The sequence below is a fragment of the Malaclemys terrapin genome, chromosome 19 (genome assembly GCF_027887155.1).
Source record: "Malaclemys terrapin pileata isolate rMalTer1 chromosome 19, rMalTer1.hap1, whole genome shotgun sequence".
Taxonomy (NCBI): domain Eukaryota; kingdom Metazoa; phylum Chordata; order Testudines; family Emydidae; genus Malaclemys; species Malaclemys terrapin.
The window spans coordinates 1,755,608-1,780,590 of record NC_071523.1 but is presented as its reverse complement, the minus strand read 5'-3'; the positions used below and the strand labels follow the sequence as shown (position 1 = coordinate 1,780,590).

Sequence of the window (24,983 nt, the reverse complement as noted above, 5' to 3'; positions counted from 1 at the left end):
GCCCTGCAATGATAGGGGCTGCTGTGCTGCAGGCAATGGTGTAGGGGCATGATAGGGGATGCTTTCCCCAGTGCAGCGCTAGGGGCACTGTGCTGCTGGAGCTGCTGTCTTACGGCCGAGGTGTAAAACTGAAGCAGGGTCTTGCCAGGCTAAACTGGCAGCGGCTCGACAGCTGGTGGGGGTTGGTTGGCCCCTTTAAAAGGCAATGCCCCCCATGCACCCCTGCGAGCAGCAGTGCAGCTTCAGTCTGGCCAGGCTGCCCTCCCCTTGCCAGCAAGGCTCTGCCCCATTAGAGGCACAGCTCTCTGGCAGCTGAGTGGCAAGGCAGCAGAGCACAGTGGTGGGGCTGTGGGTCAGTGATCCCCGTGGCGTCGGCTAGGGGGCGGAAGGAACCCAGCTCCGGATTCTCGCCCCGTCCCTTCCCACAGCAGCGTTCTTTGCCTGGCCCGTGGGACGGATGGTTTGTCCGCCAGGCCCTGCTCCTCGGGGCGTTGGGTGGACAGCAGGGCCAGGACACAGGCCTGGCCTAGTTTCCAGAGCCCAGTCCTCCCCTGGCCAGGGACAGGTGGGCAGTTCTGTGTCTCCCATGGACCCCACAGCTGCCCACTCAGTGTGACTGGAGGCCCTTGTGGCCTCCCTGGGTGGGTTCCTGTGAGTGGGGGCTCTCACTGGGGCTGGAATAGGCTCAGGCCTGGGAGTTAGACTCTCCTCCGCCCCCTCACCAGAGCACAGGGTGCCCCTATCCTAATGGGAGCTGGTGGCAGGGCACCGTCCATCCTCCTTAGCACCCAGCCTGAGGAGGTGCTATTCCAGCAAGTAGGGGAGTGGGAGCCTTCTGCAGCCACTCCCCTCATACAGCCCCCATGTCCACCCTTCCCTGGGCAGGACCCTTTCTTGACCCGACACCCTGCCCCCCACCCCCCGCTCCTGTCCTGTCCTCCCGCTCCCTTTCCCTCTCCATGGGTTGCATGGCTGGCTCAGACTGGCGGGCGGCGGGGCTGGGGGGGGCGGGGGGACAGGAGCCCTGCCACGCCCCAGCCTGCTGCAGGCTTGCAGGGTATTTTGGGCTGGGCGGGCCAGCAGGGAGACAGGTTATTTTGGGGATGCTCTGAGCTGATCCATTTTCAGCAGCACTGAGCTCTGCCCCTCCCCCCACCCTGCATGTCAGAGCAGCGTGACTCGGGGGGCCCACAGGTCCCTCCCTCCCTCCCTCTTCTGCAGAGCTGGGGAGTCCAAGAGGGGGACAGCCAGCTCGGATGCGCCCCCTTGTGGCAGCGCTTCCCTCCTAGTGATTGATACCCTCTTCCTGCCCGGCAGGGACAGACAGGAGGCATCGCCCCATGTGCTTGGTGCCAGGGCTGGAAGGTTAGTCCTGCTGGGCACAGTTGCATCTCCTGGGTAGGTCCCCAGACCTCTCGTGCCTTTCACCCTGAGCAGGCAAAGAGACGACTGCAGGGCCATAGGACTGGGAGGAATGGGGCAGAGCGGGTGCTGAGGGTCAGGGAGGTGAAATCCTCAACCCAGAAAAATGGGGGGGTTATCCCCCGATTTCTGCCTGGGTCTCAGGAGTGGAACCTGGTTGGACTCTGGGAAATGGACAGGGGAGGGCGGCCCTGGCATGGTGGTTGCTGAGATGCTCCCCTCTGCCAGTAACAGGAGGGGCTTTGCAGTGCCAGGCCTGGACCAGCAGAGGTGTTGGGGGATGGGCTAGCTGGGGGGCTGATGGTTGGCACTGGGGGCACCGCCAGAGCTGGGCAGGCAGTGCTAAGCTAGCAGGGCTGGTCAGGAGCTCAAATAAATAACTGGCTCTCAGTCCCGCACCCCGCAAATCCCCAGCCACAGGCCCAGGGTGGGGCCAAGCGTGTGAGAAGCAGTGGGGTAAAGGCAGGGCCGAGTGGGCCAGGTTTGCTGCTGATTCACAAACCTCTCCTGAGTTTGCCAAATCCCTGAACCGCCCCCAGCCACATTCACTTCATTCCTGGAGTGTCCCCCCCCCCCCCCGATCTAGAACTAGAACCACTGTCCACACACAGCTGATTGACCTGGACCAGCCCTGACCCCCACCCCCAGTCTGCTCCCCTGCCAGCCTGATTGGCTTGCACAGCCAGCTCCTGAAGGGGCAGCTCTCCGGTGGGTTCTCACCTGGCACCAAGCCTGGTGCATGGGCCACACCATGCGCCCACTCTGGGCTGGTGAGAGGGCTTGGGAGGGGGAGGGGTATATGAGCCAAACCCAGACCTTTTGGCCCTGGAGAAGGGAGCGGGAGCTATGGCAGTGAGGGAAGTGAAGGGGAAATAACCACAGATGCTGTTAGCAGACGTGGGGACAGCAGGGGCTGCAGGTCAGGAGTAAAGGGGGCTGGCAGAGCCATGGGGTGGGGAAGGTCAGGTCAGGACGGGAATAGCCGGGGGGTATGGGTAAGGGATTGAGGAGCACCGTCAGAGCCGTGTGTGGGTAGAGCAGGACTGTAGTAGCCGGGGCGGTGGGGTCCTGTAATGTGAGTTGGAAAATGCTGGGCCGGAGAATGGGCAGGTTTTTCTGGTGGCGAACGAGGGGGAGTTTCTGGGAAGGCTGCAGAGACTGGCAGATTTTGGGATGAGCAACAGGCCATTACAATTACCCTGTGAGCAGCTGTGATGATTTAGGTCCTGCTGGTCCCGAGAGCCAGCTGCACCCAGCAGCTCAGCTCCAGGCACTTGGAAAATTGGTTGTAATTAAGTGGTTATTGGGCCCTGATCCAGCCCCTGGCTGGTGGGGCAGGGGGAGGGCAGGTTGGTGGGAAGGTGGGGCCTGATCCAGGTCTCTGGATGAGGGGGATGGTCGGGCTGGGCTGGGGGTTGGTGGGGCGTTTGCCATTGATTTCGGGCTTGAGCACCGTACTATGTGTGGGGACCCTCATCCTGGGTTGGCTGCAGCTTAGGAAGCTCAGATGGGCTCTTCCAGAGGCAGCAGTGGACCAGAGGTTTCCTGTAGCTCCAGCGATTGGGCCCTGTGTTGGGAGCCGTGGGGCCTGGGTTCTCGGAACCGGGGGCGGGTTTATTTTGGCGGGGAGATCTGGTCCTAGTTCATGTTACCGCAGGGGCCTGCTCTCCGGCAGCCCTTGCCCTGGTGAGCTGAAATAGGAGTTTGCCTCCCTACTAAGAGTTAGGTGTTCAGTGGCCAGCGCCGGATTTCCGAGGCCCTGAGCACTTTGTTTCCTGGTGCTTGGCTGGGGGCTGTCAGTGACCTGGACGAGGCACAGGGCTGGCATTCGGCAGCGGGGGTTGGTTTTCCAGCTCGATTTCTGGAGTAGAGTCAAACGGCAGGAATTTGGGTCGGGGAGGGCTGCACCAATGGGGGCAAAGGGAGCAGTTAAGGAGGGTGAGGACGCTGCAGGGAAGCTCCCTGATTTCTCTGTGCCAGCCTTCAGCACAGCGGGGTGGGAGATGCCTGGACCCTCCACCCTGACCAAAGAGAGGAGTTGGCACAATGCGGTGTGTTAGAGAGCAGCAGATCGCCAGCAGCTGCTGGGACGGGTGTTGGGCGATGCTGGCCAAGTGTTCTGAGCGGCTGTCGCTGAGATCAGGGGATGTGGCAGTGAAGTGGCTGAGCTGCTACCCAACCCATGCGGGCTCGCCACTAACGCCAGCTCCCGTAGCGGGGGGCGGGTGGGCAGTGACCCTGGGGATTGCAGTTCACTGGGACTCGTGGGCGTACTGGGTACGCTGGCTGGGATTTGCCCAGGTGCCCTGACGGCCATGAGCTGAGAGTGAAACCGACACAGCTGCTAGGAGGGCAAGCCAGGCCGGGGCGTGGCATGGGCTGCCCCAGGTGGGCGCTAACAGGGCAGTTCCTGTGTGCTTTTAGCGGGGCAAGGGCGGTGAGCTCTACGGCTTTGCCAACGATTGTGGCGCTGGCTGATGGGAGGATGCAGGCGGGTTAATCCAGTCGCCCTCTGGGCGGGTTCCTGGCCCTGCCTCAGCAGCGCTGGTGCTGCTGCTGTTGGGGCAGACTGGCCTGGCTGGGCCCCTGGCTGACCCCCACTGGCAGGTCCGGGGTCCCATGGCAGTGGGCCTGGGCTTGGCACAAGCTGGAGACGCCCCTGTTCTGCCCCTGGGTTGGGCTTCAGGCTGCCTTGGGGCAATTCAAGGAGAACCCTCCAATCCCCTGGCCTGGGCCCTCCTGCCCATCTGGCCGGGGTGCTGGTGGAGCAGGGGGCAGTGGTTGGAGATGAGTGGCGAGCAGGGACACGCAGGAGGGTTGGATGTCTGTGTTTGGGGTGGGGGCCCTCTGCTAGTCCCTGCTGAACCGCCTGCTGGCTGGTGTGCTCTGTTCCAAGCACAATTTCAGGAAGTGTCTCATTCCTGCCGAGGCCTGGGGCGGGGGCAGGGGCCTGGTGCTGCCCGGAGCTTTAAATAACCCCTGTGCCGGCTCTCAGGCTTGGGAATAGCTGCCATTGTTCTGGTGGCGGAGGGGTCCTGGCTCCCACATGGGGCCAGGCTGTCGGGGGCTGATCTCTCCCGGGGGAACCCCCATCCCCATCCTGCAGGAGTGGGATCCAGGGGACCCGTGGGGGTGCTGTGCATGGCACGTGGTGCATTGGGGTACATGGGTGTGACTCGCACTCTGGGGCTGAGGGGCGGGCATATGGACAGCAGGCCCTGGCTTCCTAGCCCCTCTCCTGGGGGTTTAACACCCTTCTGCCTCTCTGGCGTGTCGGTTACACTCCCTTACCTCCATGTGCATCAGCTCAGCTGTCAGGCCAGGCCCTGGATGGTGACCAGGCTGGAGGGGGCAGCTTGGGGGAGAACTGGTGTAACACAGTGCCCGGTGAGATTCCAGAGCCCTGCGTTCAGGCCTGGGGCTTTGCTCCTCGCCTGCTCTGGGCGATGACCCCCCCCAGATGTTAAACATAGCCCAGAAGTCAGCCGTGATGTCAGTATTTCCTGGCTGCAGGGCAGGAGCGAGCGAGACAGTGGTGCGTGTGTGTGCGTGTGCATGGCTGACGGCTACGTGGGCGCCCGCCCGTCTGTGGGCGTGCCGGGCCTGTGCACTTCTGCCCACCGCTGCCTTTGCATGCGGCTGCGGCCCATCCCCGTGCCCGGGCGCCCGGGCTCTGCCATTAGCGCTCCTTTGTAGCCAGTGGGTTGGTGTCTGGGCTGCAGTGTCTCTTGATTTTTGTCACAGCCGCAGGGCAGGGATTTGCAGCCTAGCGCTACCGAGGCATTTCCAGCAGCTTCCTGGGTTCATTTCTTTTTCTTCTTTATTAGCTATACAGCCGAGCGGTGAGCTCAGGGCCCATTGTGCTGGTGCTGCACAGACACAGAGTAGGCCAGTCCCAGCCCCCCAGAGCTGACAAGACAGAGACAGGCTGGGAAGGGAAACTGAGGCTTTCTTTCTTTCTTTCTTAACGTATCCTGGTGAATTTTGGGGAGGGGGGCAGTTTCCAAACTGGCAGCCCCTAGACAGTAGAGTTCCCCTTTGCTGTGGGGTGGTGGTGCCTGGGGCTTGGGTGTGTATTGGGCCCAGAGCAGCGATGCTGCAGCAGGATCTGAACGGGACACTGAACCACCAACCAGCTCCAGTACCCCAAGATTCCAACCCAGTGGCCCTGCAGCATTACCCCACTGCAGAAATGTTGCCCCTTGCTCAGCTGAACTTCCAGGTCTCCTCTGGGGACAGGGCCAAATTAAAGCTGCCCAGGGCCATAGGCACACCCCAGATAAGACTCCCCCTGGCATGGGCCTGTCCCTCACTGGAATGGCAGCAGGTTTCAGTAGCTCTCAGAGCTACTGGTTCAGGCTGCTTGCAGACTCAGGCAGGCAATGCTCATACTCAGGCCTTGGCTTCAAGCTTTTCTTTGCCACGGCGGAGTAGGAACAAATAGATCTGTAAGTGAGAGCTGAGGCTGTGAGCTCAGCATGGGACTCTAAGAACCGGGGCCTTTCTCTGGTCTGAGAGAGGCTGAACCTGCAGGGAGATGGTGCTGGCACCCGGCCGCTAGAGGAGGATATGGGGCTAGAGTCCATCCATCTGCCAGGCCGACTGAGTGAATCTGTGCCCCTTGCCTGCTGCCTGCAATCCCAGAGCCCCTGTGAACCCTGAACCCGGACTGGCTGGAGGGAAGGTCTGAGTCACAGGGCCTGATTGTGGGGGCCTCCTGGGAGGAGCTGTGCCCCCTAGCTCCCAGCAGGTCCACTCTGAGAGGCACTGACGGTTCCCCCGCATGGGGCCATGAAACCACTTGACTCCTGAGGGAAAGTGTCCACATGGGTCTAATGCACTTTACGCTGGCAACGCGGCACCTTGAGCTGACCCCCCCTTCACGTTCCTGGGTGCAGACAAGCCCCAAGGGTCCCTAGCAGCTGGGTGTGGCATGGCTTCTACCTGCTGCTCTCTCCTCTGCGGCCGTGCTGCCCCTGCCCACAGGATGGTGGTCTGCGCTGGGGTCTTGTTCCCGGGAGAGCCGGTCTGCGTGGGGGTCTCACTCCCTGGCCCTTTCAAAGGAGGCCTGGGGGAGGAGGGGCTGGTGTCCAGGCCAGGGCCTCATTGGGGAGATGTAGCAGTCCTGCCCAAAGGACACACGTTTCTTCCTCTGGGGGACTGGGGCTGCGAGTCGGGATTGAGGGGCACTGGCAGAGCTGGGCGTGGGGAGCGCAGGGCCGGGCGGGCCGTGGGTGAGGCATGGGGGGCACTGGCAGAGCTGGGCGTGGGGATCTCAGGGCCGGGCGGGCCGTGGGTGAGGCATGGGGGGCACTGGCAGAGCTGGGTGTGAGGAGCTCAGGGCCAGGCGGGCCGTGGGTGAGGCATGGGGGGCACTGGCAGAGCTGGGTGTGGGGAGCTCAGGGCCGGGCGGGCCGTGGGTGAGGCATGGGGGGCACTGGCTGTGACGGAGCAGGGAGCGGGGCAGATTTGACCTGGGAATGTTGCAGGGGGGTTGCAGTGGGGATGTGGGACTTCCCTTGAAGGAAGCTACCTGAGCTGTAACCTGAGCCAGGAGGGGGTGGGGAGAATTAACACCTTCTGCCTGGGAGACTGAACAAAGGAGAGGAGGAGCTGAGGGGAGGGGGAGAGAGGAGCTGCAGGAGGAGTTTTGGTTTGGTTTCAGTTTGGGCTGGGTGGTGCAACGCAGGGAACCCCAAGCTGGGGTCTAAGCTCCCTGAACCTCCCAGAGGGACCTAATTGAGGGGGTCTGGTCGTACCTACACGCTCTGCTTGAGACTGTGTTCCTGTCCTTAAATAAACCTTCTGCTTTACTGGCTGGTTGAGAGTCACAGTGAATCTCAGGAAGAGGGGTGCAGGGCCCTGACTCCCCCACACTCCGCGACAACTGGTGGCAGCGGCGGGATCTACTGCACCCCGTGGACGGCGCTTCCTGCAGTAAGTGACTGGGGAGCAGTAAAACGAAGGGGGATTGACGGGGACCAGGCGTGCTGAAGAGTGAGAGAGAGACGGTTATTACCCCTGGGAGTGTGTGACCAGCGAGAAGGACTTTTGCAGTAACAGGGTCCCCCAGGGGGATCGCAGCGAGTGGTCCCAAGGGCAGAGGAGTCTGCAGCTCGACCCTGGCAGAGAGGTGGTGACCTCGAGAAGGGCTGGCACACTAGGGGGCCCCTGGGAACTGTGGGGAGCTGTGAGCACACAGGCCGGTGAGTGGCCAGCAGGAAGATGTATGCCAAGCGGCTTAAGAGCGACCTGGTGGAGCTGTGCAGGCAGAGGGGGCTGCGCAGTGGGAGGCTCACCAAAGAACAGCTCATTGCCCAGCTAGAGGCGGGAGATCGCGCGAATGAACTGATCCCTGTGTCTCAGGGAAGCAGCCTGGCAAATGCAGCGCAGGCACCAGTGTCTGTCCCAGCTGGGAGTGGTCAGCCGGCTGCTGAGGGCTTCCCGAGACCCCTCCTTCCTATGCCTAGGGGAAGGGTGGGGAGGAGCCCAGCAAATACCGAGGGCGCCGTGACCCCCCCGGCCAGCAGGGGACCCTCCCGGCGAAGCTCGCCGGCCAGCAGAGGATCCTCCCGGCGACGTTCGGCATCCGTGGAGCGGAATTGGCTGGAATGGGAGAAAGAGCTAAAACTGAGAGAGCTGGAGGATCGTGAACAACAGAGACAGCATGAAAGGGAGGAGAATGAGAGACAGAGACAGCATGAACTGGAACTGGCGAGACTGAGGGGCAGCGAACCCCCGGCTGCGGTGAGTGAGGGGGGACCCAGGACTGCACGGAGCTTTGATAAGTGCATCCTGGCCCCACGCAAGGAGGGGGAGGACATGGATGACTTCCTGGATGCCTTTGAGACGGCCTGCGAGCTGCACCGGGTTGATCCCGCGGACAGACTCCGGGTCCTTATCCCCTTACTGGACCCCAAAGCCGTGGCATTGTACCGCCAACTGGAAAAGGCAGAGAAAGGGGACTACGAACTATTCAAAAAGGCCCTGCTACGAGAGTTTGGGCTGACTCCTGAGATGTACCGGGAAAGGTTCCGGAGTCAGGATAAAACCCCTGAGATCTCATATCTGCAACTAGCCGTCCGCATGGAAGGATACGCCAGCAAGTGGGCTGATGGGGCCCAGACGAAGGAGGACCTGGTTAAACTGCTGGTACTGGAGCAACTGTATGAGCAGTGCCCATCCGACCTAAGGCTGTGGTTGGTGGACAGAAAGCCAGAGAACCCGCGACATGCAGGGCGGCTGGCCGATGAGTTTGTGAAGAGCCGGTCAGGGGGTGGCGGGGAGGAGCCCCAAAGGAACAGGCCCGCCGCGATGCAGAGAGAGAGTCACCCGGGTACCTCCCAAAGGGGGAATATGGGGAATCCCCTCCCAAGGGGAATGCCCAGCGTCAGGGACAACCGACCGGCTCGAGGGGACCCACGGGACATGAGCTGCTATTACTGCGGCCGAAGAGGCCACGTTCGGGCCCAGTGCCCCAAGCTCAAGGACAGACTGAGCAGACCAAACCCGCACTGGGTTAACTTGGTAGAGGCCCAGACGGACGAGGGGCAGGCTTCTCACGCAAGAGGGGCTGGCAGCTTATCAACTGCTCAAGAGAGAGAAGGGCCCCAGGCCAGCTTCTCTGGGGGGCCAGATGCTCCGGATTCAAAGTTCTCCGTTTACAGGGTTGGCGCGGGGCTGTCCCTGCGGAGCGAGTGCCTTGTTCCCCTGGAGGTGGATGGGAAGAAAGTTTATGGATACTGGGACACGGGCGCAGAGGTGACACTGGCCCGGCCCGAGGTGGTGGCCCCAGATCGGGTGGTGCCCAACACCTTCCTGACCCTGACAGGGGTGGGCGGGACCCCATTCAAGGTTCCCGTAGCGAGGGTACACCTGAAATGGGGGGCCACGGAGGGCCCCAAGGACGTGGGAGTGCACCACCATTTGCCCACTGAGGTGTTGATGGGGGGGGACCTAGAGGACTGGCCAAGCAGCCCCCAGACCGCCTTAGTCGTGACCCGTAGCCAGAGCCGGCGAGGGGCACTACGCCCTGACCTTGGGAAGGATGTCACACCGGAGGCACCGAACCCTACCCGGGTGGGGAGGGAACACCCAAGGACAAGGCTCAGGGTGGCTGGGGCTTCCGACCTAGCCGACGAGAGGGAGCAGATCCCCATCCCTTCCCCAGCCGCCGAGTTCCAGGCCGAGTTGCAGAAGGACCCCTCCCTGCGGAAGCTAAGGGGCCTGGCTGACCTCAGTGTGGTACAGACCATGATAAGAGGATGCAAGGAGAGGTTCCTGTGGGAGAAGGGGTTCCTGTACCGAGAGTGGGCTCCCTCAGGGGAAGTGGAGTCGTGGGGGATCAGGAGGCAGCTGGTGGTTCCCCAGAAGTTTCGCCACAAGCTACTGTACCTGGCCCATGACATCCCTCTCGCAGGGCACCAGGGGATCCGGCGCACCAGGCAGAGGCTGCTACAGAACTTTTACTGGCCCGGGGTCTTCACCAACGTCCGGCAGTACTGCCGATCCTGTGACCCCTGCCAGAGGGTGGGGAAGGCCCGGGACAAGGGGAAAGCAGTGTTGAGACCTTTGCCCATCATAGAGGAGCCTTTCCAGAAGGTGGCCATGGACATAGTGGGACCTCTCAGCAAGACGACCCGGTCTGGGAAGAAATACATCCTGGTGGTGGTAGATTTCGCCACCCGCTACCCCGAGGCAGTGCCCTTATCGTCCATCGAAGCAGACACTGTGGCAGATGCACTGCTGACCATTTTCAGCCGAGGGGGGTTCCCCAAGGAAGTCTTGACGGACCAAGGGTCCAACTTCATGTCGTCCCTACTCCGGTGCTTGTGGGAGAGATGTGGGGTCCGGCACAACTGGGCCTCAGCATATCACCCCCAATCCAACGGGCTGGTGGAGAGGTTCAATGGGACGCTAAAAATGATGCTGAAAACATTTATGAATCAGCACCCGCAGGACTGGGACAAGTACTTACCTCACCTGCTGTTCGCGTACAGGGAGGTACCCCAGGAGTCTACCGGGTTTTCGCCTTTCGAACTGTTATATGGAAGGCGGGTAAGGGGGCCCCTGGCCCTGATGAGAGACGAATGGGAGGGGAAGGCCACTCCTGATGGAGAGTCGGTGGTGGAGTATGTCCTGACCTTCCGGGAACGACTTGCCGAGCTCATGGGCCTGACCAGGGAGAATCTGGCCAGAGCCCAGAGGAAGCAGAAGGTCTGGTATGACCGCACAGCACGGGCCCGCGCCTTCGCCACTGGGGATCAGGTGATGGTCCTCATCCCCGTGAGGAAAAACAAACTCCAGGCCGCCTGGGAAGGGCCCTTCAAGGTTGTCAAGCAACTAAACGAGGTAAACTATGTGGTGGAGCTGTCGAACCGGGCACACCACCACCGGGTGTACCATGTGAATATGATGAAGCCATATTATGACAGGGGGAATGTGGTGTTGGCCATGTGTGGACATTGGGAGGGGCAGGGAGATGACCCTTTAGTAGATCTATTCCCTGGGACAAGAGCTGGCTTCCCCCTGGAAGCAATTCCCCTCTCTGATCGGCTAACCCCTGCCCAGCAAGCTGAGATCGGAGCGGTGCTGCATCTGTACCAACGGCTGTTTTCCAACCAGCCTGGACGCACTAATCTGACTGTCCACCGGGTGCAGACAGGATCACACCCGCCTATAAAATGCTCCCCCTTCCGAGTCACAGGGAAAACTGCTCAGGACCTGGAAAGAGAGGTCAATGACATGCTGGCTTTGGGGGTGATCCAGCCGTCTTCCAGCCCTTGGGCCTCACCGGTGGTGCTGGTCCCCAAAAAGGACGGGTCGATCCGGTTCTGTGTGGACTATCGGAAGCTCAATGCCATCACTGTAGCCGATGCCTACCCCATGCCCAGGCCTGACGAGCTCCTAGACAAGCTGGGAGGTGCTCGGTACCTTACCACCATGGATCTTACAAAGGGCTATTGGCAAGTGCCGCTGGATGCAGATGCCAGGCTGAAATCGGCCTTTATCACCCCTCTGGGGCTCTATGAGTTCCTGACCCTGCCCTTCGGCCTCAAGGGAGCGCCGGCCACCTTCCAGCGCCTGGTGGATCAGCTACTGAGGGGGATGGAGAGTTTTGCCGTGGCGTATATCGATGACATCTGTGTCTTTAGCCAGACCTGGGAGGACCGCATGTCCCAGGTTAGACAAGTGCTGGACTGACTCCAGGAGGCTGGGCTGACCGTAAAACCGGAGAAGTGCAAGGTGGGGATGGCTGAGGTATCCTACCTAGGCCACCGGGTGGGAAGCGGCTGCCTAAAGCCGGAACCAGCCAAAGTGGAGGTGATCAGAGACTGGCCCGCTCCTCAAACCAAAAAGCAGGTCCAAGCCTTTATTGGGAGGGCAGGGTACTATCGAAGGTTTGTGCCCCACTTTAGCGCCATAGCCACCCCCATCACTGAGCTGTGCAAGAAGGGGAAGCCAGACAAGGTGGTCTGGACCGAGGAGTGCCAGGAGGCTCTCCGGGCGCTGAAGGAGGCTCTGGTCAGTGGCCCAGTTCTGGCAACCCCAGACTTTGACAAGCCCTTTATGGTGTTCACCGACGCCTCAGACACGGGACTGGGGGCGGTGTTAATGCAGGAGGATGAAAAGGGGGAGAGACACCCCATCGTGTACCTGAGCAAGAAGTTGCTACCCCGGGAGCAGAACTACGCGGCCATCGAGAAGGAATGCTTGGCCATGGTGTGGGCCCTCAAGAAACTAGAGCCATATCTCTTTGGGCGACACTTCACCGTGCACACCGACCACTCTCCCCTGACCTGGCTGCACCAGATGAAAGGAGCCAACGCCAAGCTCCTGAGATGGAGCCTGCTCCTGCAGGATTATGACATGGACGTGACAACCTGATAGCGGACGCATTGTCCCGGAGAGGGAGCCCTGAACTTCCCCAGGTCACTGGTCAGAGTGACCCCGCTCAGTTCAGTCTCGAAGGGGGGAGAGATGTGACGGAGCAGGGAGCGGGGCAGATTTGACCTGGGAATGTTGCAGGGGGGTTGCAGTGGGGATGTGGGACTTCCCTTGAAGGAAGCTACCTGAGCTGTAACCTGAGCCAGGAGGCGGTGGAGAGAATTAACACCTGCCTGGGAGACTGAACAAAGGAGAGGAGGAGCTGAGGGGAGGGGGAGAGAGGAGCTGCAGGAGGAGTTTTGGTTTGGTTTCAGTTTGGGCTGGGTGGTGCAACGCAGGGAACCCCAAGCTGGGGTCTAAGCTCCCTGAACCTCCCAGAGGGACCTAATTGAGGGGGTCTGGTCGTACCTACACGCTCTGCTTGAGACTGTGTTCCTGTCCTTAAATAAACCTTCTGCTTTACTGGCTGGTTGAGAGTCACAGTGAATCTCAGGAAGAGGGGTGCAGGGCCCTGACTCCCCCACACTCCGCGACACTGGCAGAGCTGGGCGTGGGGAGCTCAGGGCCGGGCGGGCCGTGGGTCAGGCATGGGGGGCACTGGCAGAGCTGGTCGTGGGGAGCTCAGGGCCGGGCGGGCCGTGGGAGAGGCATGGGGGGGCACCGGCAGAGCTGGGTGTGGGGAGCTCAGGGTTGGAGTAGTTGGGGGCTGCAGGTCGGGATTGAGCGGCATCGGCAGAGCCGAAGTGAACTTGCACCATGCTGCCCTCTGTATGTTTGACTCTAATCTAATTTCGCCCATAATTGTTTTAAAGAAGAGATGCCAATGCCCACCCCAGCAGAGCCCCACAGCTCTACCCCCATCTACCTGCAGCTGGGCGATGCTGGAGGCACTGGCAGCCAGTTGTCGTTACCAGTTACTGTTTCTACTTTGCCTGAGTGTCCGGGGGGCTGGGCTCCATTGTCCTGCGGCCTGCAGGTGTGAGAGCCACGGAGTGGCCCTGCTGCGAGCTCCCAGCTAAGGCCCCACGGGGAAGGAGTCCGCATGTCCCACTAGGATGCCTGGCCTGGGAACGCCTGTTCCCACCCCAGCGGCTGGTGTCTGCGGGCGGCCAGAGCTGGGGTGATTTTCCCCTGCTGCTGCGTGATCCCATCCTTGGTGGCCACCAACACCTGCTTTGCCTCTCTGGTGCACCAGTTGTGCAGGGCACGGGGGGGCGCAAGTGCCCATGAGGGGCCCAGAGACAGGATCTCTTCCCCCCTCCTCTGCCCACTCCTTCCCAAGGTCGGCTTGAGCCGGGGAGCCACGGTGGGGGCTGTGGTACCATGGTACACCTCCTCAGATGGCATTCCCAGAGGTCCCATGGCCCTCCACTGATAACACTCTGAAGTGTTATCAGAAAATGGGGGAGGGGGCTGCACCCATTGGGTCACCCTCCTGCAGGCCAAAACCCCCTCTCCATACCTGCGTCTCTGGCGCAATTTTGACAATGGTCACCAGGACCGACACACGGGGCACAGAGCTGGGAGGACATCTCCCGGGCCCCTGGCACAGCCGGGCACGGCTCTGTCCCCCAGCCCCGGTCGACTGGGCAGGGCTGTTACCCCCTGGCACAGATGGGCACGGCTCTATCCCCCAGCCCCGGGCTGCCAGGCAGAGCCCTTGGCTCCCTGCCACTGGGCTCTCAGGGTAAGGCAGGTCTGGAGCCCCGTCCAGGAGCAGGGTTACAATGGGTGTGTCTGTTGGGGTGGAAATTACTCAGAGCCCAGGGGCCCCGGTGCTCAGCCCCAATCTCGCTTCCCAGACTGGTGCCCTGTGCCCCCTCCCCCACTCAGTTGAAAGCGGGCCCTGGAAAGTGTGAGGGAGGGGGAGCCAGCAGTCCGGGATGGGGGGAGGGGAGGGGAAAGGTGTCACAACTGGAGGAGGTGCTGCTACAGGGTAGCCTGGGGCTGGGGTAGGGGAGAGGGGTCTGGAAGCCAGTGCATTTTTCTGGGGGTTGGAGCCTCGCCCTCCTGGCCTGTTTCTGCTGCTGGCCCTCGGCTGGCAGCTACCTGGCAGTGAGGGAGGCGGGCGTGGGCTGATGGTGGTGATGGGCAGGGGTGCAGGGGCTCAGTGTGGGACTCTGGCAGTGATTGAGGCGGGCGCGGGGGCCAGGCACAAGGGAGTGGCGCTAGTCACAATCTCTGCTGTCCCGCAATGACAGCCCAGTCACTCCATGACTGATGCTGAGCAGGGTCTGTTGTCCTGTGGAAGCCTGTGGGCCCATGTACTTGTGTGCCCTGTTCCTGTGGCACTGCCATGGGGCTGAGCCCTGGCTCCTGGCCTGACAACCCAGCAGTTGTTGCAGTGGGAGGGCCGACAACCCGAGGTCACGGTGGAGTTACTCGCCTGGCCCATGGCTGGAGATGGGAGGGTTTAGACTCCTTCTGCCATCTCTTGTCAAGGCTCCTTGTAGGTGCCCAGGCCTGTGTGAAACCCTGCTGGGCTCTTGGCCGCAGAGACACCTTGTGACCATGAGTTCCACAGGCTGACCGCACTGGGGGGCATCAGCTTGTGCCTGGATCGTGGGCCCAGGAAGCGCCCGTTTGCCTGCCCTGCTCCTTTGTGCCATGTCTGGGTCTGCGCATCTCCCATCATTGCTGGCCCTGCCAGGCATGGCGCTCAGGGGCAGTGCATCAGTGCTTTTTGGCTGGGATATGTGGGTTGGGGCGAGGGTGCTTCTGCTGGGGGGAGCCCCCAGGAGCAGGGAGGATCCTGCTGAGAACGGGCTGGACCAGACATCACGTCAGGCTGGGGGCAGCCTCCTCCGAGGGGCTGGGCCAAGCCCCAAGACTAAGATTAGAGCCGGTGATGGGGTCTGCCCTAAGCAGAGCAGGGGGCAGTGTGTGCCAGTCTCAACCCTCAGCCCTGGGCTTAGGGGCCCCTCCAGCCCAGAGCCGCCGGTGCCTTGGGGGTACGGCCAGTGGCCTGTTTTTTTGGGAGACATCTGTGAGCTTTAGACCCATCCATGCAGCCTGGGCCCAGCACCCTCTGGCTGCAGCAGATCAGAGCCCTCCAAAGGGGCTGCTGGGGCGGCACTCCAGGAGAGACACAGAGGGGAGAGCCCCTCGGCATGCCCACCCCATGCGGGCTGGAGCTGGAGCACAGACCAGTTCAGGTGGTTCCAGCTGTGGCCCCTGGCTGGCTGCCCCCTGGGGGGACCCTCAGCCGCAGTGCCGTGCCATGTGCCCGCTGATTGGGTGCCTGGGTGCTGGCTGGCAGACAGTGCAGTGACCCGCCTGCAAACTCCAAGCCACAGTACTGTGGCTGGTGTGCCCCAAGCCTGGCACAGGCCTGGGCATAGCAGCTGGTCCCTTTGAAGTGACCTCTGCCCACTTCCTTGCTGTGCTAGAGGGGCTGCGCTCGCATCTGCTCACTGGGTCAGTGGCTGCCACTTACTGAGGCTTGTGTGCCCAGGGTCTGGGCAGGTCCGTGGGTGGCTGGGACATGTGGCTGTGCCAGGCTGGAGCTTAACCCCAGCTGGGCATCATGTCTTCATTCCACTTTCCGCAGGGCCCCTGTGCCAGGCTGTACCCCAGGCTGGGAGATCATGCCCTCGTCTCCATCCGTGCGTGTGGCATCAGTGCCACAGAGTCCCCTCTACCTGCACCCTGTTGGCACCTGGTTGTAGGAGATGTCATTGTTCCCAGCAAGTTCCGGGAGAGATGCCAAGCTGGCAGAGGGTGGCATGGGGGGTAAATAGGGACACCTAGTGCCATCCAGGTTGGGAGCGCAGCAGTGCTGGGCTCTTGGGGGCTGTGTGCGTGGAGCCTGGCATGGTGCCATGCTGGCATTTGCAGACTGCATGGATCGCCAGCTCCTGTTTCCCCTTGGCCTTTTCATGCCCATTCAGACAGCTGGGGCTGATTAAATACCTTTTCTGTTTCCATCAGGCCTTTGTCCCCGCGCCGATCACCCGGGAATAATGACCCGGTGTGTTTGCACAGGAAAATGCTGCTGTGATGAATTCCTTACTCGTCGCAGTCTGATGCCCCAGGCCACTCGCTGCCAGCGGGGTGGGGGGAGAGGGCAGGGGAGTCGGCGCCCAAGCTGCCCCAGGAGGGGACCCTGCCAGGGCCACCGGCTGGCAGTAGGGGCTGGCTGTGGGCGCGATCACGGTGCTGGGATGTGCCCCCTGTAATGTGATGGGCTGAATGAGGGGGGTCGGGGGGGGAGACTGGGAGCGCTGGCCCTGGGGGTGCAGCAGGGGAGGGGGTTGCTGACCTCTGGGGAGAAGGACAGGAGGAATGGGGGGGGTTGGCCCTCAGGTCATTCTGTGCCCTAGGAGGTGCCCACCCTGCCACCCCAATGCGTCTTCTCTCCCTGCTCCTGGACAGGGAGCTGCCTTGTGGGGCCCCTCCCCCTTCCCTTGCCTGCTGGGGTGGGTGAGCCCCCAATGAGCTGGGCCGTGGTTGGTTCTCCCAGCGCGTGGGCTGGATTGCAGCTGTTCTGGGCGGGGCACACGGTGGGCAGGGGCTGGATGTGCTCAGGGTGGGCACGTGGGCTCAGAGCTGGTGCTAGGTGCTCTGCCAGGGTCATGTCACTCCCTGCCCCACCCAAGCCCCTGCCAAGAGCTCCCACTTCTAGCTTATTTCATGGTGGCTTCAGTCCTGGGCAGGCCCGGGCGGGGCTGTGAGGGATCCAGCAGGGGCGTCCTTCCCTTTGCACCTGCCCAGAGTAGGAAGTGGAGAGACGCTGCTGCAGGGAGCGGGGTGGGTGGCTCTTCCCTTGCAGTCTGTGCTGAACCAATGCCCAGTGTGGCACCGGGGCATGGTGCTGCAGGGACCCAGCGGGGGCACTCTCCCCTCTGAGCCAGGGGCACTGTGCTGCAGGGAGCAGCGTGGGTGTCTCAGGAAGGGGGTTTGCTGCCGCAGGGGGTGTCTTTCAGACACCACGTGAAAAGGGGCCTGTGCCCTGCTTTGGACACAGGAGGGAAGTGAATCCTGCCCCCCGAATCCCCTGCACTTTCATACAGATTCTTCTCCACTTCACATCCTGAAGCAGCATTGGTGTGCACTGTTCAACACCTGCTGCCACCCACCCAGAGCTGGCTGCATTTCTGTGAGCTGAAGCCGTTTCGGCATAGCTTGTGGGGCAGGAGAGAGCCCCTGTCCGTCCCACCACAGGCCCAGGGCTAAGCGGAGGAGTGCAGGCCCCTGCCCCCCACGTTTCCTGCTGACGGCCTGGCCAGCTTGGGGATTTTGCTTTGCTTTAATCATTGTAAGACGAGTCCCGGGTGGAAGTCAGCGTCCCGCTTCCTGCCAGAATGGTGAGGCAGTGCTGGGAGCTGGGTTGGGGGTTCAGCTCTGCCCGGGGGGCACCTGGCCCGGGCATGTGGATCCCCTTCAGCTCCACCCCAGGGCGAGAGACAATGCAGCCACCTGGCTGGTGCTGCCGCCCCAGGGCCAACGCCAGAGACAATGCAGCCACCTGGCTGGTGCTGCCGCCCCAGGGCCAACGCCAGAGACAATGCAGCCACCTGGCTGGCGCTGCCGCCCCAGGGCCAACGCCAGAGACAATGCAGCCACCTGGCTGGTGCTGCCGCCCCAGGGCCAATGCCAGAGGCCAGATCTTGTTTCCTCCAGTCTGAGGTGGGCTCCTCAGCCCTCAGCTCAGGGGCAGGAGCCCGTGCCACAGTTCACCCCTAGGTAGTGGTATGCCAGCCCCCATTCGTGCTGCAGAAGGAGGCTGCAAGGGTGTTGCTGCCAGCATGCCCACTCCCTGCTGCCCCTGGGAGCAGGGGGCACATGGCCATCTGCCCTGGGCCTCTTGCATGACATGCAAAGTGCTGGCCCCAGCGCTGCTCTGAGCTGCACTGAACTAGTTCCCACTGGTGCCGAGTTTGCTGCTGGGGGCCGTCCCCTCGCGCCTTCCTGCCTGAAGAATCTCAAAGGGCTGGACAGTGCGCGGGCCAAACTCCAATCCCTCGGATAGAGACAAGCACCTACAAGATCTCTATCAAGCATTCTTAAAACTACAATACCCACCTGCTGAAGTGAAAAAACAGATTGACAGAGCCAGACGAGTACCCAGAAGTCACCTCCTACAAGACAGGCCCAACAAAGAAAATAACAGAACACCACTAGCTGTCACCTTCAGCCCCCAACTAAAACCTCTCCAGCGCATCATCAGAGATCTACAACCTATCCTGAAAGATGATCCTTTACTCTCACAGATCTTGGGAGACAGACCTGTCCTCGCTTACAGACAACCCCCCAACCTAAAGCAAATACTCACCAGCAACCACACATCACTGAACAAAACCACTAACCCAGGAACCTATCCTTGTAACAAACCCCGATGCCAACTCTGTCCACATATCTATTCAAGTGACATCATCATAGGACCTAATCACATCAGCCATACCATCAGGGGCTCGTTCACCTGCACATCTACCAATGTGATCTATGCCATCATGTGCCAGCAATGCCCCTCTGCCATGTACATTGGCCAAACCGGACAGTCTCTACGCAAAAGAATTAATGGACACAAATCTGACATCAGGAATCAAAATACTCAAAAACCAGTGGGAGAACACTTTAACCTGTCTGGTCATTCAGTGACAGACCTGCGGGTGGCTATATTACAACAGAAAAACTTCAAAAACAGACTCCAAAGAGAGACTGCAGAGCTAGAATTGATATGCAAACTAGACACAATTAACTCCGGTTTGAATAAGGACTGGGAATGGCTGAGCCATTACAAACGTTGACTATCTCCCCTTGTAAGTATTCTCACACTTCTTATCACACTGTCTGTACTCGGCTAGCTTGATTATCACTTCAAAAGTTTTTTTTTTTTTTTTCTCTTAATTAATTGGCCTCTCAGAGTTAGTAAGACAACTCCCACCTGTTTATGCTCTCTGTATGTGTGTATATATATCTCCTCAATATATGTTCCATTCTATATGCATCCGAAGAAGTGGGCTGTAGTCCACGAAAGCTTATGCTCTAATAAATTTGTTAGTCTCTAAGGTGCCACAAGTACTCCTGTTCTTCTTTTTGCGGATACAGACTAACACGGCTGTTACTCTGAAACGGGCCAAACTCTGCTCATGTTTTCCCTGGTGCAAATCTGAGTCACTCCAGGTTCATGGGCCGGGGCTCAGTCCCCCCTGCCATGGAAATGCAGCTGCCTCCGGGGTGGAGGCTGTTGAACAGTGCACAGCGGTGTGTGCCCATGGGGGAGTGGGTGTGAAGAAGACTGACATGGGGTTATCCAGAATGTAGGTGGCCCGAGCTGGCATTTGCCAGGATGCTGCATCTAGCGGCCACGTCCACTCCAGGGAGCAGTGCCAGGGAAGCCTGGGTGGCTGCGGGTGCTGTGGAGCTCAGCTGGAGTGTGGGAGGAGGGAAGGGTGCAGCAGGCCAGGGCCCCCAGTGCGGTGCCCAGAGAGGACAGTCCTGATGCATTGGGGTGCGGGGCCCACTGACATCGGGAGGTTCAAGAAAAGAGGCTGCTTTGGAGCAGGTCTTGTCTGCCCCAGGAGTCTCTGTGGACATCTGGGAGCTGGGGACTGGAAGCTGCAGTCACCACACGGTGGGGGAGAGGAGAGGAGGGGTTTCTGAGCCAGCGGTGCCAGTTTCATGTTGGCACCGAATGAGCAGAGGTAGGAAGGACGTGTCCGGGGAAGACTCGGGGCAAGAGCGCCGAGCACTCAGCCCTGGCTCCCCGTCACCTGAGATCTGTAAGGAAAAACCCGGCAGGCTGACAAACCCATGGACAAATGCTTTCAGGCCTTCTCCGGCCTGCACGGGCACCTCAGTGCCAAAGACGTGTCTCCCCTGCGGGCAGGGCCGGCAGTGGGGCTGGGGGTGACTGCAGCTAGCGGTGGAAGCCCCCACAGTGAGGTGGGGCCAGTTGGAAGGGAACGTGGCTCTGGTGGGCTGAGCTGGGCCCTGCGCCCAGGGGGAGGCGGTTTCAGTGGGGTGAGCTGGGCCCTGTGCCCGGGGGAGGCAGCTCCGGCCGGGTGAACCGGGCCCCGCACAGTGGGCACGTCTCTGGAGCGAGCGCCCAGTGGCCTCCCTTTCTGAGCTCCGTTCAGCCTGTGCCATCTGTGCGGTTGCATAGCCACCCGTGGGGCTGTGTCCGCTCCCCAAGGTCACTCCTGGGGGGCTGGCCATGTGGGGGGAGCAGAGCCTGAGCTGAGAAGAGCCCCCCAGGAGCAGCCGGTGGCAGGGGACGCTCCGACACCACGGGGAGGGGAGGCGCGTGCTGAGCCCTGCTGAGGGGAATGATGCCCCAGCTGAGGGGCTGTCTGGGGATCCCCCCCTCCGCACCGGAATTCCATGGGCTGAGCTCATGGCCACAGCACAGGTCAGCTGCGAGCACGTGCCCTGGGGGGCGGTGGGAACATCCTCCGAGCATCCCAGGAATGCGGGTGGGTGGCTGGAGATGAGCTCACTGCCCCTTCCCCTCCCGCAGAGGCCAGCATGACTTTACTGCTGAGCAATGTCGGTGAGCCCATGCCAGGAGCCTGCAGTGAACACTGGCCCGCGCGGGCGGCTGCCAGGTGGGTGGGTCCAGCTGGCTGCAGTGTCAGTAATGAGCCAGCGCCCGCGTGTTGGCTGGGGCTGAGCTGCTGGGAGCTCAGTCAGTGGGATGCAGCAGCAACGCGCGAGCCCCCAGATCTGCTTCCCACGCGCCCATCCCCAGCTCAGCACTCTCCTCGGGCAGCGCTGCCCTGGCTGAGGTGCCTACATGAGCCTCGGCTGCATAACTGGCTTCTCATGGAGGTTAGAGATGGAGACTTGTGGGCCCGGGCAGGACTCGGCCCGCAGGGCGGGCTGTCGGTCAGAGTCCCCAGCAGAGGGAGGGTCAAAGGCCCCCCACCCCCACCCCAAGGAACTTCCCCTGCTGGTCTGCGTCTCCCTTTCCTTTGCTGCTGCCTGCACTCTGGACAGGGACATATTGTGTTCCTCGGGGGGGCTGATCATTCTGCTCTTTACTATAGTAGCAACCAATTTGCCTGGTACTGAACTGGGGCTGCCTGCGCTCCTGCTCAGGCCCCCGCAGAGCTGGTCAGAACACAGAGCCTGGCAGAGCCTATTCCTCCCCTGGCAGCCCGTCATTGCAGCAGTCCTCAGCTGATTGCCCTGGCCCCAGCCCCCAGCCTGCTCCATGTGGGGTGCTGGCACCTGGCTCCACAGCAGGGGGAGACCTCTGACCATCCCCGATGTCCTGGGGCTGAGGGCCCTCGGGGACTCCCTCTAGCCGGTCACCTCCACACTCCAGGCTCCGTTCAATTGGCAGGGCCTGATTCCCCATTGCTTTGTGTTCTTGCTTTAATGTCCCTAATTAACAGCCTGTCCCCCCACCCCCCGCAGGAATTAGAGACAGCCGAACAAAACAAGATCCAAGGAGCTGCCCCAGATTGAGGGGTCCTTAGAGGAGGTTTTGGAACAAATGCATAAATTAAATAGTAAGGAGTCCCCAGGCCCAGATGGGATTCCCCGAAGGGTTCTGAAGGAACTCAGATATGAAATTGCAGAACTACTAACTGTAGTTTGTAACCTATCATTTAAATCAGTTTCTGTACCAAATGACTGGAGGACAGCTAATGTGATGCTGATTTTTTTAAAAAGGTTCCAGAGGTGATCCCAGCAGTTACAGGCCAGTAAGCCTGACTTCAGTACTGGGCAAACTGGCTGAAACTATAGCAAAGAACAGAAGTATCAGACACATAGATGAACATGGTTTGTTGGGACAGAGTCAACGTGGTCTTTGTAGAGGGAAATCATGCCTCAACAATCTATTTGACTTCTTTGAGGCAGGTCAACAAACATGACAAGGGGGATCCAGTGGATATAGTGTACTTGGCCTTTCAGAAAGCCTTTGACAAGGTCTCTCACCGAAGGCTCTTAGGCAAAGTAAGCAGTCATGGGATAAGAGGGAAGGTCCTCTCATGGATCAGTAATGAATTAAAAAGAGGAAACAAAGGGTAGGAATAAATGGTTAGTTTTCAGAATGGAGAGAGATAAATAGTGGTGTCCCCCGGGGTCTGTACTGGGACCAGTCCTATTCCACATATTCATAAATGATCTGGAAAAAGGGTAAACAGAGGTGTAAAAATTTGCAAATGATACAAAACTACTCAAGAAAGTTAAGTCAAAAGCTGACTGTGAAGACTTACAAGGTATCTCACAAAACTGGGTGACTGGGCAACAAAATGACAGATAAAATTCAATATTGATAAATGAAAAGTAATGTACACTGGAAAACATCATCCCAATTATACATATTTAATGATGGGGTCTAAATTAGCTGTTACCACTCAAGAAAGAGATCTTAAAGAGATAATAAGACAGAAAATATCATATTGCCTCTATATAAATCCATGGGAATTATTGCTTCTTTATAAATCCATCTAGAATACTGCGTGCAGTTCTGGTCACCCCATCTCAAAAAAAGATATATTAGAACTGGAAAAGGTTCAGAAAAGAGCAACAAAAATGATTATGGTTATGGAACGGCTTCCAGATGAGGAGAGATTAATAAGACTGGGACTTTTCAGCTTGGAAAAGAGACGACTAAGGCGGGATATGAGAGAGGTCTATAAAATCATGGCTGGTGTGGAGAAAGTAGATAAGGAAGTGTTGTTTACTCCTTCACATAACACAAGAATTAGGGTCACCAAATGAAATTAATAGGCAGCAGATATAAAATAAACAGAAGGAAGTATTTCTTCACACAACGCACAGTCAACCTGTGGAACTCCTTGCTGGGGGGATGTTGCGAAAGCCAAAAGTAAATCTGGGTTGAAAAAAGAATGAGATAAGTTCATGGAGGATAGGCCCATCAATGGTGATTAGGCAGGATGGGCAGGGATGCCACCCCCTGCTCTGGGTGTCCTTAAATCTCTGTTTACCAGAAGCTGGGAGCGGTGGACAGGAGATGGGGCACTCGATAATTGCCCTTTGAGGCACCTGACATTGGCCACTGTCGGAGGGCAGGAGACTGGGCTAGATGGACCATTGATCTCACCTAGTAGCGCCATTCTTATGTTCTTGAGACTAATTGGAACCAGGTTTCTACACATGGTATTATAATCGTCCAACCTATTTTTCCTTTGTACAATTGATTTAAAGCGAGTTTGGTGTCTGGTTTGGCTTCTGTGGGGCATCCGTTCCCCTGCTCCGTTACTGATGTCCTAGTGCACCTGGCTTGTTACTGCCCCCTTTGCCCCTCAGGCAGCCATCACTCACTGGGCTCTGCTGCTGCCTGGACCTTGGTGGCTCCCACTGGGAATTTTTAACCTGCTGATCTCTGAGCCAGTCCCGGGGGGTTGCCTGCATTTGAATGGCTCAGAAGCGTGCTTGTCTCTTTCACCTGGTCCCTAGAGCTTCTCGGGGAGAGCCCTCCCTCCATCGCAGGCTGCTAATCCCCTACCGCACGCGGCCAAAGAGAGTGTGGGTCAGACACAGGGCAGAATGCAGCCCAGTTGTAAATCCTAGAGCAGCCCGACAGAGGGGCACGGGCACTATCCGGTGTCACCTCCTGTGCTCGACGCCGGGTGGAGCAAAGCCAAGTGGCCTGGGGTGTGCTTGCACCCAGGCAGCTGCACAGTGCCACCCCAGTGCCAGGGAAGTGACTGCATTCCTGCCAGCGCTGCTTGGCCCCTGGAGCATTGTTGCAGTGAGAGGGCGACTCTCCCTCGGCCAGACAAGCCCTGAAGTTTCCCCTGCTCAAGGGAGCACTGGGGCAGTGTGCCGGGTGCACCCTCAAACCCTGCCCCTTGGATCCCTGCACGAGGGGTGCTCTGGGCGCTGATCCTGCCCGGGTTCTGATTTGCCAAGAGGAAGGGCTGGCCACTGACTGATGCTGTCTGGGCTTCTCTCCGGCAGGTCTCTCACGCTGCGCAGGGGCTGAACGAAGCCTCTTTCCCTGAGGACACAGAGTCTGACCCAGCGGGCACACCCTGGTGGAGTGACGCCGATCTCTCTGATGACGAAGACATGCTGGCAGATGAGGCCTCAGGAGGTAGGGGCTGCGAGGCTCCAGCGTGCCCTCCCCAGCCTGGGCTCCGAGATCTGTGCTTCCCGCCCCACTGACCGCCCCTGCTCCTGCTGAGAGAGGGACAGGGCCGGTTCTTGTGGCCCCCAAATGCACGGCTGCTCTCGTATCCCCTGTGCCCCTGCGCCCTGGGGACGTGGGGCGAACGCTCCCACCCAGGCAGGGGCTTTGCAGCCCTGACGTGCTGGGGGGAAGTGCTGGGCTGCCCCGCCTTGGAGAGGGGTCAGTGGATACAGGGGGAGCCCAGCCTTTCCTGACTGCTGCCATCCGCCCTCGGCAGCCTGCAGTGCTGGGCTCCATCCTGAGAGCAGGCATCAAAGCAGGTGGGAGGGAGCAAACTGTCCCCTTCAGAGCAGGCTTGTTAACCCCGCCTGCCCCAAAGAGCTAGATCCTGGCGCCCCTTTGGGCCAGAGAGCCCCAAATCCAGACCTGAGAGAGAGCCCTGGGGGTGGCCGGTGCATGAGCGAGGGCGGGTCTGCACTTAAAACGCTGCGTTGGTGCAGGTGCAGCTGCGCCACCGGACCCCTTTAATGAAGACGCTCTGAACCGACCAGAGAGAGCGTCTCCCCTGGACTTGGTTAATCCACCTCCACGACCCAGCACTGCCTGCCCCAGCACTTAGCTC

General features: G+C 60.0%; 1 protein-coding gene across 6 annotated transcripts in view; it reads left to right on the top strand.

The window, feature by feature from the left end:
- The window catches only part of HSPG2 (heparan sulfate proteoglycan 2), a 182,875-nt gene that overhangs the window by 25,210 nt on the left and 132,682 nt on the right, over window positions 1-24,983 (top strand). For all 6 annotated transcript variants that reach the window (XM_054009502.1, XM_054009501.1, XM_054009500.1 and 3 more), the window contains exon 2: window positions 24,190-24,325. In XM_054009502.1, the coding sequence (XP_053865477.1) occupies window positions 24,190-24,325 (136 nt within the window). The remainder of the gene's footprint in view (window positions 1-24,189; window positions 24,326-24,983) is intronic.